This window comes from Schistocerca cancellata, chromosome 8 (assembly GCF_023864275.1).
Source record: "Schistocerca cancellata isolate TAMUIC-IGC-003103 chromosome 8, iqSchCanc2.1, whole genome shotgun sequence".
NCBI classification, from domain to species: Eukaryota; Metazoa; Arthropoda; class Insecta; order Orthoptera; family Acrididae; genus Schistocerca; species Schistocerca cancellata.
In genome coordinates, this window is record NC_064633.1 from 578,902,378 (window position 1) to 578,919,363 (window position 16,986).

The following is a 16,986-nucleotide window of genomic DNA, read 5'->3' on the forward strand; positions in this document are numbered from 1 at the left end:
CTAACTCTAAGGAACAGTTAGAGCATTGTACACTCCAGAAGTCCTGTGGTGAATAATAAGGTGCTTAAAGCTCTACTTTCCCCGGTTATCATGAGATCTTCCAAGGAACATTTAGACTGAAATGTATTCAAGATTTTGTGTGGGGACCAATTCTCCAAGTGTGGCCATAACACTGTAACTGCTTTACTACCAGGAGCTCTATCAGATTTCTTTCCACTCCCAGATGCTGTTGTATCTGTTCATTCTTATTTTATGTATTTTTGTCTTCTGTAGGCAAGAAGAGGAAATTTTCTGTCACTGCGATATGAAACTTATTTTGTCCAGTAATTGTTTCTGCCTCCAGTAGATATACCTATTTAGGTTCAAGGTAGGTTTTGTGTGGACTGATCTTGGAATCACATGAAAATGTTCACCCCCAAAATACAGTATGTACTACATTTCAGAATTTGGAAACTTTTTGTGTCCTGTTGTCAGTAAGTTAGTGTGTGATGTTATCCAAAGAGACAACACCATCTAAGCATGTACATTGTCTAAAATCTCCATCTCTTCACCTCCAATTCTTAGATAGACCGTTTGAGAATTTGCGCTCAACAATAAATCTACTGTCATGTCATTAATTCTTCATGTCTGAGATCTAGTTCAGCTTGTGCCTCCATTACTGTTACCTTTACATCATTGGAGAAGACTAAGGTTTTAGGTGCTGTATCCTTTCTTTGATTGCTTTTTAAAACTTGAATCTGTTATGAGAATGAATAAGAAAGTGAGAGCCAACTTTATTGTTCAACACTTCTCCTTATTTTGAACCAGTGTGTCATCTGTTGTGGAGTATGGTGTTATCAAACATTTCCTGGCACTTCAGCCATTCCATTGTGTGCTTGCACAGTACAGGATCCAATGCTTTGTTGGGGGTCCTGAAAGACAGTTACAGGTAACGAATACTTTTGTAGGAAATAAGATGAATATTTCATCTATATTGTCTTATGCTGCATCAAGTTGTAGACAGACACAATTAAAAGACACTCATGTATAGCTTTTGGCCACAGCCTTCATCAGCAAGTGTCACACACACACACACACACACACACACACACAAACAGGACAGGAGTGGGGAAAGATGGGTGGAAGCATTGGCAGAGGGCAAGAAATAAAGGGGGTGGGAGATGAGAATGGGGAGGAGATGATAGGACACAGGGGGTGAAAACTGTTGGATGGAGGGTGTGGGGACAGTATGTTACCATAGGTTGAGGCCGGAATAATTACAGGAGCAGAGAGTGTGTGCAGAGTTCAGAAAAGCTGGTGGTGGAGGGAAGGATCTAAATGGCTTCAGTAGTGAAGCAGCCATTGATATCAAGTGTGTTATGTTCAGCTGCATGTTGTGCCACAGGGTGGTCTGTTTTGCAGTTGGCCACAGTTTGGTGGTGGCTGTTCATTCTGGTAGACAGCTGGTTAGTAGTCATACCAGCATAAAAATCTGTGCAGTGACTGCAGCAGAGCTGGTAAATGACATGGCTGCTTTCACAGATGGCCTGACCCGGGTGGGGTAGGATAATTCTGTAACATGACTGGAATAGGAAGTGCTGAGTGGACCAATTGTGCAGGTTTTGTACCTGAGTCTTACACAGGATTATGATCCTTATGGAAAGGGGTTGGGATTGGAACTGGCATAGGGATGGACTGGGATGTTGTGGAGCTTGGGTGGATCACAGAACACCACTTGAGGAGGGGTGGGAAGTATCTTGGCTAGGATGTCCCTCATTTCCGGGCACAATGATAGGTAATCAAAGCCCTGTCAAAACATGTGGTCCAGGTGTTCCAGACCTTGGTGGTACTGAGTGAAGCAAGGGACAGTCCTTTGTGGCCGGTTCTTGGTGATCGTGGGAGGATTGGGAGCATGAGGGAAATGGCAGGGGAGATCTGTTTGCGGACTGGGTCTGGGGGACAGTGTCTGTCTGTGAAGGCCTTTGTGAGATCCTCAGCATAATGAGCAAGGGAGTTTTTGTCATTCCAGATACACTGTCCCTGGGTGGCCAGGCTATATTGAAGGAAGTTTTTGGTGTGAAAGGGATGACAGCTGTCAAAATGTAGGTACTGTTGGTGGTTGGTGGGTTTAATGTGGACAGAGGTGTAGATGAAGCCATCAGGAAGGAGAATGTCAACATCCAGGCAGTGTTGAGGTTTTGAAGGAACAAAGATAGGGTGTCTTGGCCTGAGCCCAGATCATTTGTCACTCTCCCCTCCCATACACAACTATCCCTTCCCCTTTCCCAACCCCTCCAGATTGCTGCTTGCACCTCACATGGTGTTGCATTCTGGCTTGAGATGCTGGAGTTGGCAGTCATGTGTACATGTTTGTGTGTGTGCGTGCTTGTGTGTGTGTGTGTGTGTGTGTGTGTGTGTGTGTGTGTGTTTGTGTGTTTTACTGATGAAGGCTGTGGCCAAACGCTGTATGTGAATGTCTTTTAATTGGACCTGTCTGCAACTTGATGTGTCTTCTTTATGGTAAGTAACAATCTTGTCTTTTCCTACATTGTTGATATGCCTACCTAGAGCTTCCAATGTCTGATATTTGCTGAACTGCTTTCTTCCATCCTACAACCCTGTGATGTTTTCCATTGTTACTTTTCTCTATAGCATTAGTCTTCTCAGTATCTGTTCTGTCTCGTGTTTCCTAAGTTTATTGACCACCTTCCAAACTGCATCCACTTCGGAGCCACACAGTATTAACGATCGTCCCCACACAACACAGATTTCATAACCATGTGGTCTGCTGATGGCTCATTTAATGCTGCAGATTCTTTCTTCTGGTAGTTATAATTATGTTTGTTCCTACTGATTGCACCTCATCTCTCATCCCAACATACTTCAGTGTTTCGTTTTTCACAACTGCCCATACCACACGAACTTTTGATCCTTGATATAACCCATCCTCCCACCCTCTCTCTACGCTTATCACGACACACACACACACACACACACACACACACACACACACACACACACACACACCTCATTGTTCCTTTTTGACCCATGTTTCTGTACACTTTTAACGTATTTTGCGCTTGGTTTCATGTATTTTTGCGTATTTTTATATTTATGCATATATTTATATATCTTTGTTTATTTTTGTGTATCTGTATGTGTTTCTGTGTGTCTTTATGAATTTTTTGCTCATCTTTTTCCTTATATAGCCTCTGTCAAGACCATCAACACCTACTTCACCACTTTCTGTGTCATTCCCATTCCTTTACACCATTCCAGCCACAATGGACCCTTGCTCCATCTTTCTGCGTCAGTTCAGAAAAGTATCCCTTTCCCTGGCTAAAACACAGTCCCACATCCTGTTTCTCAAATGCCGCCTAAACTGTGGAATCCCCTCCAAACAGCCTGACTGTAAAGATCCCACCTGTCCTTTCACAATGACCTACACCTTTTCAAATTTTGCCATCCATGGCCCTCACAAACCTGGTACTGCAAAAACCCATTTCCATGTCACAGGCATCCCAGAACCACCTCTGCTCCTTCTGCTAGATACTGCTACTTTCCAATCTCTACTCCATACATCACATCTCTGAAATGAATCCCTTGCTCTCCAGCACCTGGAGGAGCATTCCAGGCACCACCTCCATAAGTTATCCTTCCTGCTGACATCTTACTGCCACCTTGGGGCACCACTATCCAACCCCTATTGCACCCACAGTGTTCTTCTTCGCCCACCCCTCATAGCAGGTAAACCCTGCCTAGCTGATCTTTTCAACTTGCCACATCCCCTAAAACTCCCTACCAACTCTCCACCAAATCCAGAGGCAAAACATTTCTGTAACAATGTTCTTAACCTTTCCATCAAAACCCTTAGTTCCACAGAAGTTTCAATCCTATCTGAAGGTCTCACCATTAGCCCTACACAGAAATTTAACCATGCTGGATGTGTCAAAGACCTACTCTGCTTCTTCTGATCCATGGAATGCAAGCACTTCTTTCCCGCCAATCCCTCTGACCAAGACAACTCTACACATCAAATGAATTCACAGTTGCACATCAAATGAATTCACAGTTGTGAATAAGGACTACCATCAGCTGTAGAATGGAATGATAACAATGAAAATTTGTGCCAGACCAGGACTCGAAGCTGGAGTTCCTGCTTATCGCGAGCAGATGCCTTAGGCGAGTCCCGGTCCGGCACAAATTGTCATTGTTGTCATTCCATTCTGTAGCTGATGGAAGTTCTTATTTGCAACTGTGAACTCATTGGATGTGTTTCGTAACAGCTGTAGTCATCACAGTGCATCGTAATCAGAATAACACATGCACTGCAATATCATAAAATCTCTCTAATTTCAACATTGAACCCTGCCTCTTCTATTTCATACCACCATCCAACTGTGATGTGCCCCCTCCCACCTAACCACCCACTAGTCACTTCCGAGAATTCCTTACCTCCAGCTTAGCCTCACCATCCCTCCCCAGGTCCCTTCCTCAGAGCACCAGCCTTTCATTAGAAGAAAGAATAGCCACACACAACCTCAAAACAAATCCTGACCTGATCATCATACCTGCAGACAAAGGTTCCTCTGCTGTCATTATGAATTGCAGTGACTACCTGGCAGAAGGCCTCCACTAATTATCTGACTCCTCCACCTTTAACCTCTGCCAGAATGATCCCATTCCAGAAGTCCAACACAAGCTCCAGTCCCTCTTAAAGCCTTAGGCCCTTCCCAGAATATTTCCCAAGAATCCATTTCCGTCCTCCCCAAAATCCACAAACCTAACAATTGTGGACACCCCGTTGTGGCTGGTTTTGTGCCCCACTGAATGTTTCGGCCCTCATTAACCAACACCTCCAACCAATTGCCCGTAATCTAGCCTCCCACATCAATGACACCAACCACTTCCTTCACCAACTCTCCATCATTCCCACCTCTTTACCTTCTGGAGTCCTACTCTTCATTGTTGATGCCATGTCCCCATACACCAACATCCCACATGCCCATGGTCTTACCACTACTGAACGCTACCTTTCCCATTGTCCTTCAGACTCCAGACTCACTGCTTCATTCCTCACACAGCTTACAGCTTCACACAGGAAGGTATATAAACAAATCCGCCGTACAGCCATGGGCATGTGCATGGCACCTTCCTGTGCCAACCTTTATAGGGGCCATCTAGAGAAGAACTTCCTAACCTCCAAACACACCAAACCCCTAGTCTGGTTCAGGTTCATTGATTATATATTCATGATCTTGACTCAGGGCCAAGACACTCTATCTTTGTTCCTTGAACACCTTCTTTCCTATCCATTCATGTGGTCCTCCTCAAACCAGTGTGCCACCTTCCTAGATGTCAATCTCCTCCTCTCTGATGGCTTCATCTGCACCTCTGTCTCTGTTAAACATGCCAACCACCAACAGTACCTGTATTTTGACAGATGTCATCCCTTTCACATCAAAAAATCCCTCCTGTATAGCCTGGCCACATCTGCAGTGACAAAAACTCCCTTGCTCAGTATGCTGAGGATCTCACCAAGGCCTTCACAGACAGACACTATCCCCCAAACCTAGTCCGCAGACATATCTCCTGTGCCATTCCCCTCACACCCACAGTCCTCCCACCATCACCAAGAACCAGCCATAAAGGACTGTCCCTTGCTTCACTCAGTACCATCCCAGTCTGGAACAACGGAACCACATCCTTCACCCAGGGCTTTGATTACCTATCATCATGCCCTGAAATGAGGTACATCCTATCCGAGATACTTCCCACCTCACCTAAAGTGGTGTTCTATCACTCACTCAACCTCCACAACATCCTAGTCTGTCCCTATGCCAACCTCAATCCCTTTCCACAAGGATCACATCCCCGCAGAAGACCCAGGTATGAAACCTGCCCAACCCACCCACCCAGCACTTTCTATTCTAGTTCTGTTACAAGTTTATCCTACTCCATCAGGGGGTCAGGCCATCTGTGAAAACAGACATGTTATTTTCCAGCTCTGCTACAATCATTGCACAGCTTTTTATGTTGGTATGACTACCAACCAGCTGTCCACCAGGATGTATGGCCAACGCCAAATTGTGACCAATAGCAAAATACACCATCCTGTGGCACAACATGCAGCTGAACATAACACACTTGATACCAATGGCTGCTTCACTACCTGAGCCATCTGGATCCTCCCCTCCGGCACAACATGCAGCTGAACATAACACACTTGATACCAATGGCTGCTTCACTACCTGAGCCATCTGAATCCTCCCCTCCATCACCAGTTTTTCTGAACTGCACAGATGGGGGTTATCCTTACAACACATTCTCCACTGCTGTTAATTATCCTGCCCTCAACCTATCGTGACATACTCTCCTCACACCCTCCACCCAACAGTTTGCATCCACTCTGTCCTATCATCTCCTCCCCATGCTCATGTCCCCCCCCCCCCCCTGGTTATCTGCAGCCCTCTGCAAACACATCTGCCCATCTTTCCCTGTTCCTCTGCCTCCCCCTCACCCCCCCCCTCCCCTGCCCCCCCCCCCCCCCCCCAAATGTTCTTGCCCCACAACCTCCTGATGCTGCGCCTGCACCTGTTGGCAGGCTACTCCCTGCACACTCCCCCAGACAGCATTTCTCTCTCTCCCCACCAATCACAACTATACCTTTCCGTTCCCCGCTCAACTCAAGATTGGTACTTGGATCCCACATGATGTTGCATTCTGACCCAAGATGCTGGAGTTGGCGATCATGTGTGCATGAGGTGTGCTTGCTTGTGTGTGAATGGATTTTTATACTCTTTCCTACTTTAAGATAAGCTAATTAAGAATTGTGAAATCAATTGCAGCAATGTAAGTGTAATACACTATGTTTATGCACAGCAGATTGGAATAATCAGCACTTGAAATAACACAAAATGTTAAAATCAGGGAAAGTACAAGGCGGAGTTGCTCATTGTCACCACTAATTATAAATCTTTACATTTAAGCTGAAATGAGGGAAATAAAGAACTGTCTTCAAGTTGTAAATGACAAAAACTCTACATGATATGGTTCTCTGATAACATAGCAATAATTGCTGAAAGTAATCAGCTGCTTAACGATTTGGAGTAAATGCTAGCTGATGGATATAATATGCAGACAGACAAGAAGGAAACTGATGTAATGGTGAATGTGGTTGGTGTACATGTTAGTTGGAAGATATTAAACTTGAACAAAAGACTTGTGAATAAAATGACAAATTTTGCTGTCTAGTAAGAAAAACACTCGACAAAGCAAAGGTGCTGTGCATAAAAATAAACAGCTGTTAACATAAAAAATGTAAGTCTTCTGACCAGAAAAAGATTCCCTAAAAACTATGTATGTAGCACTTGAGTGAGAAATGTTAGCAGTGGGGAAGAAACAAATGAAATAACTAGATGTAAAATTTATTCCAGTCCATTTTGACATGGAGGTACGGCAACCGTATAATGTTATAAATATTAAAAAAGAGTCCTAGGTTGCACAATGTTCTTTATTGGTTTGAAAATAATGTGTTTTTGGGGGTAGGGCATCATGATTATATTACTAAAATTTCTAATTGAATAGATGGTGGGAGGAAATAATCACAGGGGAAGACCTAGATTAGAGTATAAGAGGTAAATTGGTGATCATGTAACATGCAGCTGTCATACTGAAATTAAGAGGATAGCTGCAAGTGAAGTGAATTGCGAGCTGCATCAAACAATTCTCAGGGTTGATGACTGAAATAAAAACTTCATATATCCGGTCTTTTGTATGCAACAATAAAATCTATATTAGGATACATTGCTGTTCAGCAGATAGGTGTTGTGCAACAAACACAAATGCTGGAAAGGATGCTGATGCTGCAGTCTGAGAACAACATATATCAGTTTTTCGTATTGGTATGATGAGTAGATGACTAAGAATCAGTTTTGTGTATTTTTTGAATATTTTGTATATTTTTGAAACATTTGTCTTTTACTTTAAATTACTGTCATAAATAGTTTCAAAAATCATTTTAAAAAATTTCAGGTATTAATTTGACTCACAAATTAATAATGGAAATATAATCGTTTGTGTCATAGCCCTGCTGAAACTAGTCTATCCAAAAGATGAATTTTTGAGGTGAACAATTTCGTCCTAACTTACAGCCTGTTGACAGAAAAGGGAAATACTGTTTCATCACACAGCTCTCTCATAATTAAAAAAAATCTTTAAACACATCAGATATTGGGTGTGTTTGTAATTGGCACATTGTTAAATTAACTCTTTCAATATATTTTTTAATTCACTGTCGGACTATGCTTATCTCTTGTCACTTTAAGATCTTAATTCACATTCCCCCTACTACAATATCACAATTAGTCAGTATGGTTTCAGCAGGTGTAACAACAGGTCCAGTTTCTCTAAAACTACATTTGCAGTAGTCCTATATGAACTGTACAAAAATGCTGATACCTATATTAAAGTGGTAATAACTACAACAGTAGCTTCTGAATTGAACTCTTCAGTCAAAAAGTCTTCATCTAACCCACTGACACAGCAACAACATCTACATCTACATCTGCATCCTGCAAACCAGCATGAAGTGCATGGCAGAGAGTATGTCCCACTGTGGCAGTTATTAGGGTTCCTTCCGGTTCCATTCCCGCAATGAGTGCACCAAGAATTATTTTTTGAATGCTGCTGTGTGTGCAGTAATAAGTTCTAATCTTATCCTTACAATCCCTATGTAAGTGATACATGGGAGATTGTAGTATATTTCTAGAATCAGTACTTAAAATTTAATTAATAGGCTTTCTCGGGATAGTTTACGTCTATCTTCAAGAGTGTTCCAATTTAGTTCCCTCCAATATCTCTGTGACAATCTCACACAGATCAAACAAACCTGTTACTATTCATGCTGCCCTTCTCTGTATACATTTAATATCCCGTGTTAGTCATATTTGGTGTGAGTTTCACGCACTTAAGCAATATTTTAGAACCAGTTATATGAGTGATTTGTAAGCAGTCTCCTGCATACACTGATTGCACTTCCCCAGTACTCTACCAATAAACCGAAGTCTACCACCTGCTTTACTCACAACTGAGCCTATGTGGTCATTCCATTTCATATCCCCACAAAGTGTTACAGGGAGTATTTGTATGAGGTGGCCGATTCTAACAGTGATTCATTGATATAATAATCATAGGATACTACTTTTTTTTCATTTTGTGAAGTGCACAATTTTACATTTCTGAACATTGAAAGCAAGTTGCCAATATTTGCATCACTTTGAAATCTTATCAAAATATGACTGAAAATTTATGCAGCTTCCTTCAGATTGTACTTCATTATAGATAACTGCATCATCTGCTAAAAGTCTGAGGTTACTGTTAATGTTATCTGCATGGTTATTAGTATATAACATGAACAGCAAGAGTCCAAACACACTTCCCTGGGGCACTTCCAAAGTTGCTTCTACATCTGACGATGACTGCCCATCTAAAGGAACATGCTGCATCCTCCCTGCAGAATCCATTCTAGCTGGCACTGAGAAGGTCATTCTGTTCAAGATACCTCATTATGTTTGAGCTCGGAATACGTTTTAACATTCTACAACAAATCAATGTAAAGGGTAGTGGACGATAGTTTTGTGGGTCACTTCTGCTACCCTTCTTGTAGGTAGGTGTTACCTGTGCTTTTTTCCAAGAATTGGGCATGGGTTTTTCTTCAAGGGACTTATCAAAATTATAGTAGGGAGAGGGGATTACTCAGCCACAAATTCAGTAAAGAATCTCACAGGTATTCCATTGAATCTCACAGGTATTCCATCGGCCCCTGGCGCTTTGTTCAGTTTTAATGATTTCAATCGTTTCTCAACACCACTGATGCTAGTACTTATTTCATTCATCTCTTCAGTGGCAGGAGAATAAAATTGGGGCAGTGCTCCTTGGTTTCCATTTCAGCTTTTCCGCTGCCACCCCCAGTTTCATTTCTTGTCTCTTTCACTAGGGACTGGACACTAACTTTGGTGCACTAATAGCCTCATCTCTAAACACTAAGCATGGAAGAAAACTGTCATCCTACATCTTACCAAACACAAAATTACAGAACTCCACACGTTGTTGTTTGTCACCTTCATGAAGAGCTTGCAGAAGCTGAATTTTGTATGGCTTCATGTGTAAACATCGACGCAGCGCATGCCAGACGGACATTGGGGGCTTGTTGAGCTGTTGAGCTGCAAGGCGAATGCATTTCTGTAGACTCCTAGTTCTCCTTGTGAAACTATGGCGGATGTGTTCGATGTCTGTGTCAGACGTTCAGGGACGGCCCTTCAATTTGCCTTTACACAAACAACCTGTTTCTTGGAATTGTTAATGCCATCATCTAATGCTGTGTGCTGTAGGAGGATGTACACCACACCTAGTATGAAAGTCGCACTGAACGGTTATTACTGACCCGCACTTTCCAAAACATAGAACACAAAATGCTTTCTGTTGTCCTAACACCATTTTTACTAGAACTGAAGTGGGTACATACTACTGCTACCTAACTGGTACCAAGTAGAACTTGAGAGTCTGCTCTTTCCAACAGTATATTCTTCATGCACATATCTCAAATAACATAATAGTTATGATTTTATTTTTGATAAACCCTGTATTTCCATCGTGAGTGGTGTTCCTAACTATCTGTTGTAGGTAGTTTTCCGAGAAGGCATTTTCATGTTTCACAGTATGTGTTATCATGGCCACCATTAACAAAATTGTAATTTTTGTTAAGTGTTGCATGATTAAAGTCTCCACCAATGATTATAGTATGATTGGGGAACTTACGCACAAATGAACTGAGGCTTTTTCTCAAGTTTTTGGTTACATTAGAAGATAAGTCTGGGGTTGATAGAAGGATCCAGTTATCATTTTATGCTCAACCCTGATACTGGGTCTTGCCCAAACAATCTCACGTGCAGCTTCAGTTTCTATCTCGGTGGATCTGAGTTTTTTGTCTACCGCGATAAATACAATACCTCAATTTCCCATTTGCCTATCCTTTCAATATACACTTAAATTTTCCTCTAAAATCTGACTGCTACCTATTTTAGGACTCAGGCAACTTTCTGTACCTAGTATTACGTGAACTTCATGGCTTTTGGGGAGAGCTTCAAACTCTGGCAGTTTGTCACGAAGGTTTTGCAATTAACCATTAGGATTTTGATATTTTCACATGTGGAGATGTGTCTTTTGATCTTACACTGATGTTTCTGGGTTTCCTACAGCTGTCATTATCTGGATTGGATGGAGAGTCACCTGATCTGAAAAAAACTTTGTGTGCACCCCACACACTGTCACTCACCTGCGTAGCAGCCTCTGCTGTGCAGTGCACAGCTGATCCATTTAGGGGGACCATACAGTTTGCAGCCCTATGGCATAAGTCTTGGATGTCACAGCCTAGCTTGTCACTGAACCTTCCACTTGCACATTTATTTGTGTTGATATACAGTGAGATTCAGGAGTGATGTATTCTTTGTCAGAACTGTGAACCGGAAGTACTGATTTTATTCAAAACAATTGTACCGGTAACTTATGAAAATGTAGTTTTGTAAGCATATGAAAATTCTCAAAAATAACTTATTTCTGACATAATTGTACAGTAAAATTGGAGAATTATTGTTTTGAACGAGAAAAAAAAAAGCACAATTAAGTTTAAGCCTATCATTGACGATAACAATACAAGTTTATTGCAGCACTTTTGAATGTTCGAAATTTCTTAATACAAATAGCTATTGATACAACAATGAAAGGTTACGCAGAAGGAATGTGATCAGTAAAATATGCAAATCTAGAACTTCAAATTGACACATTGTACACACGCTCTCACACAAAATAAAATTCTGAAATAGGCTTTTATATGTAAATAAATGCAACTGAGTGAATGTGTAAAGTAGGTTGCCAAATTTAAACATACACGCATTTACAGTAAGTGGCGCTCTTTGAGAATACATTAACTACAGACTTATGTACAACTGAATACAGAAACAGTTGGTTACAACATGTTACATGTTGATAGAATGGAAGATTACCCAAGAAAACTTTGAACATCAATCTGAAATGGAGAAGATGTATTATGGGACAACCACGGATATGATGGCATAAACTTTGTGGAGTTATAACTGAAGATCCCTAATCTCCATGAGTAAGATGACAATGATGATAGATGCATAACTGTTCAGGATATATTTAAGAAAAGTCAGTCTGAGAATTTCCTTGATAGGTCTCTTAGACAGAAGACTATATACCTCATGATACATTTCTTACAGATCATGATGGTGACGAGTTCCTGACGGAGGAGGAATTCTCGAGTCTTCCACAACAACAGCTAGGGCTAGCTGCTGCTGCAGCTGCTGATGATAGTGCGGGCAATGTAGTGGAAGAACAACGACGATCAGAATTTCGGCAGTTAGTGGATCGAGACAGAGATGGACGAGCTGATCGCCATGAACTGTTGGTTAGTCGTTTGTAAAGTAATTGTTTCAATCATTTCAAATAAGCAAATGTAACTGTTGTTCAGTTGTATTACAAAATAATGGAATCGTTTGTAAATCAAACACAACATCTCACTGAGGAGGGAACTTTGTTTCAGTTTTATTTAAATGATTGTATTGAAAGCTGTAACCTATATTTGGCGTGCATTGTTGTAGTTGTTTTGAAGAAAAGTAACTGTGTGATATTATGTAATTTATTTTTGTTATACTTATTTTTGGCTTTATGGATCCGTGATGTGAGTGTATCAGTAGGATGTTTTATTTATTGATTTATGTGCATTTCTTTTTGCATGTATTCATCAAATTATGATTTTTGCAAACCTCGCATTATGTACACAGCTAAGAGCTAATTGATTATAAGTAAATATTTTAATTTTGTTTTAAATCCATCCCCAGTATGTGCTGTAATGGATATTGGCAAGTTTTTGTACTACACTGAGCTGTTATTTCTAATTTTGTTCTTTGTCTGTAATAATTGTGCTTATTTTAAGAGAGCTATTAGGCTAATTTGTGGTCTGAGGTATACACATGAGGAGTATAGTGACATATTTCTTTTGGCTAAGCGCACCACAACTGGCCTCAGTACCCAAGACCAGGTATTATCTGAAGAGCTCTCTTGTGTAGCATCAGTTTTGTTCAAGTGCACCTCAGCAGCACAACCCCATAGTTCTATCCCATAATTATAAATGGAAAAATTATCCCATAGTACACTGTCATTAGCATTTTATTATAAACTATTTTGTACAGCTGGCTAAGCAAGAACAATACTCTGCTTATTTCTCTGTGTTACTGAGTTAACATTATTTTCCCACTGAAGGTGCCATTCAACTGCAGCCCAAGGAATTTACAGTCTCTATCATCTGTCATACAAAACTCTGCAAATATTTCCCATACATCTTGTGAGTAATTGTATGGGAAATTAGAAGGCCCTACAATGTTTACATATGCAAGAAAAAGGAATAGCTCCAGCTTGATCCCTTGCCAGGCCTTGCATTACTTTTTCAGTCATATACAATTATCATAATAATAATTACATATAAGGCTTACATGAGGGTATTTTTGATCCGTTGTTGCAACTACAAAATGCATTATTTTTTCACCAGATGCGTTTTGCTTTATTGAGGTAAACCATCATCAGTTGTCTGTAATTAAGTTTATTTACATTGTGATTCACTTTTTAGATAAAAAACAGTTTGTTAAGAATATGTTGGTTTCTACTTACGGTGATTTTTCGGCTGCTTTCTCACTTGATCAGAAAATGCCATCTGCTAGCACATCGTTGTTTTTCTGTGTTAGACACTGATAATTTTCATCTACTTTTTAGATGCTCTGCAGCACTATGCATTTCTTACAACACACTCTTATGCTCTTATGCACACCACTGTATTCTGTTTGTTTTCGTACTTCAAGTATGTGTTGAAGTTTGTGTTCTGTAGTGTTGCCAACATAACATTTCCACTACTTAGTCTTTGACCTACAAATATTCTTTTTTAAATTAGAATTTTGTATGTGTGTAATTCTATAGGAGAAACCATGAGTGGACATAAGTATATAGCAGTGTGATGGAGTGTGGGTTAGAGGAGAAGGTGAGGAGCGAATGGTGAAATGTAACTGTGAGTGGGGTGTGTGTGTGGGGCGGGAGGAGGGAGTGGGAGGAGGTGATGGATTTTATCAATTATTCTGTATAGAGTCTGGTTTCCAATTTTTATCTGGTCATTGAGCAACTGTTTATTTCGTGTTAACGCTTTTTGTATGAGGAAATGTTCTTGGAAAGGAAGGAGGTGTCTGTCATCTGCTTATAGAATAAAGTAGTATTTTGGGACTTGCACTATGGAAGGTAGTTTATAAAAATCATGGAGAAAAAATGTTAACATGGAATGTTGTAGGACCCACTAGTAATAGTAAGTCAAGCAGAGGAGACAAGTTCCACATCTAAATTGTTCAATGTTAGATTCTGATACATTCAGTGCTACATCTAGATAAGATTCAAGCCACATTTCTCCTTTTGTGCTTAAGCTATAATAATCTTATTGTAGCTCTAGTATTCCGTATGGCGAAACAGGTATAGTACAGTTTTAGATAACATAGTGAATGGTATGAAGAGTGAGAACACACTGTGGGCAATTGCCTGCATGTGGCATGTGGCACTGGGAGGTACTTGCATAGCCATTTCGTGTGGTTGCTCAGCCCAAGTGTCTCTCTCGTGGCCTCACTTCACTATATTGAAGTCGTGTCGAATGTGCCCACCATGTGACGACAGCCAATGTCAAAGATTTTGGCTGGTGCCCAATGTCTTATGTGGTAGTCCAGTGGGTTACCTCATCCCTTCTTCCATTGGGAAGTGGTGAGCTGAGTCTCAATGAGGTATCCCCTGCCTGGCTGAGCACCCGGGCAGCACTCCATACCTGGTAATGTGTTCAGAAATGTGGGACATCCCCCCTGGCACCATTAGTTCCTGATCAGCTTGGACAGGAACATATGGCCAGAAGGTCCTCATTCAGTGTTGCAGATGGAGTCGTTCCAACTCCTGTGCTGGTAGCAGAGACCATACTATGTCCACAATGGATCCCAGTGTGGAAGGGTGCAGCAGCAGTGAGGATGGTGTCTTCCGGGTGGGTACTGCTGCCTGATCTCCTTCCGTCATCTGGTACATCTCGGGTAGCTTAAAAACAGAGGGCAGTGAGGGCAGGGCCAGGTTTTATGAACAGGGCTGTGAACCAGAGGGCAGAAACAGCTTGGGAGCAGGAGGAGAGATAGTAGAAGATTTGGTGGAAGAGAAACAGAAGGTGGTATTGGCATGATTGTGGGAGGGCCTGGAGGTGTCAGGTCACCTGCCGCAGGTGGAACTGATTCTGATGATGTGTCACCATCCATTTCCTCTGGCCAGAGTGTACATATGGTGTCATCACTGCTGCTGGACAACCACTAGAATCTACTTGTACTGGCATCTGAAACTCCACGCCCGTTTGCGGGTGCACAGCTGGAAGCGAGGGGACAGTGCTGCAGATTACCCGCAGAATGTGAGGTGAAGGAAGGTGTAGGGCTGGTGAAAATGGAGGATTTATGTTGGATTTTTGCCCTATTGACATGGACCTTGTAATGGTCGCCTGGTCATAGATATAGCTAATTGCTATAATCGCACTATTTCACTCCCATTTACGGAGCTTGTTAGCACTTGATGTTAGGTTGGCGCCATTAAAATGCATTGTGTTGTGGTAATCGCTGCTACTTGCTGGATCGCTGCTGTGTCTCGATGCTGATGCTGGCTATAAATCTGGTTGTCTAGGGTTAAAAGCATGAGGTCCCGTGTTTTTTATGTGCTTTTGATGATAAAGAACGAGCGAAACCAACAAATATGTAAACTTCAAATATTTATTACTCTGGTGGCCATCTTAATTCCACTGTCCACCAAAGACCATGACACAACACAAAGTAGTACTTCCTTTACATGTTCTTTGCATTGTTTATCCACCTCAAACAATAACACACAAACACACTTTACCAAAGTGACATTGCGACTGCCCCTCGACCGTTCTTGCTGCTTGTATTTATAACATTGTCAAAGAACTACTAAAAAGAGATATAGTTTATAAGTCACATGTACATCTGTTATCATAATTTGTGCAGAAAAGTTATTAATTTGCATTAAGTGACATAATTTAACATGTTATTAAAATGACAGACAGGTTTGTTGACTTGACAGAATAATTCTTTGTTACAAAAAGGCCGTTTTTTAGAAGTTTGTCAATTGACTTCCCTAATTTGCATAAATAAGTAAATAACATGAATTATTAAGAATTACATTGGTTTTCATCTAAAATAGGATTGATTTCGTGAATACTGAGTGAAACCGCTCCTAGTGAACAAATAGGTTTCACTGGGTGATTTTTATTTAAGGAGATCTAAAATACCAAAGTTTGCCACTATTTTTCGTACTTCATATTAATTATTTAAGATGAACTTAGTGTTTTTACAAGATGACATTTGCTGTATCAGTGATCAAGTGATATAAACGTTTGTGTGGATCAGTTACTCAGTATAATTTAATGGGTTGACTGTTTATGCAGACATGTTATGCAATCATTGTTAACATACACAATAACTTTTCTATAATCATAAATACTCGTTAAACTGGTTGAATTTGGAGGGTATCGCATACTTCGGTACAGTAAAGCCTTTAATATGTTCCGTTACAACCTGTTGGAATTAAAAAAACATCGCTAACTCAACTGTGGGAGCATTGGCCACATATTTCCTCATTTGAGTTTTGAAAGTTTACATGAGTCTTTTGAGCTAACCATTTGATTGACAATGGAAAGGTGGAGACAGCAGGTAGTGAATGCTGTATTCGTGGCAGAACTCACCAAAAACCTGGTAGTCTATTGTTTGACACCAGCATGAGAGGAAATCATTCAATAACGAAAATTCTGCAGAGAGCTGTCACCATAGCCTTTGCACTCATGGGCAGACTGTTAACCAATAC

The 16,986-nt window shown here is 41.0% G+C and overlaps 1 protein-coding gene across 4 annotated transcripts in view; it reads left to right on the forward strand.

Annotated features, from left to right (window-relative positions):
- LOC126094452 (45 kDa calcium-binding protein) overlaps positions 1–16,986 on the forward strand; it is a 163,786-nt gene that overhangs the window by 105,849 nt on the left and 40,951 nt on the right. For all 4 annotated transcript variants that reach the window (XM_049908826.1, XM_049908828.1, XM_049908829.1 and 1 more), the window contains one exon: positions 12,279–12,466. In XM_049908826.1, the coding sequence (XP_049764783.1) occupies positions 12,279–12,466 (188 nt within the window). The remainder of the gene's footprint in view (positions 1–12,278; positions 12,467–16,986) is intronic.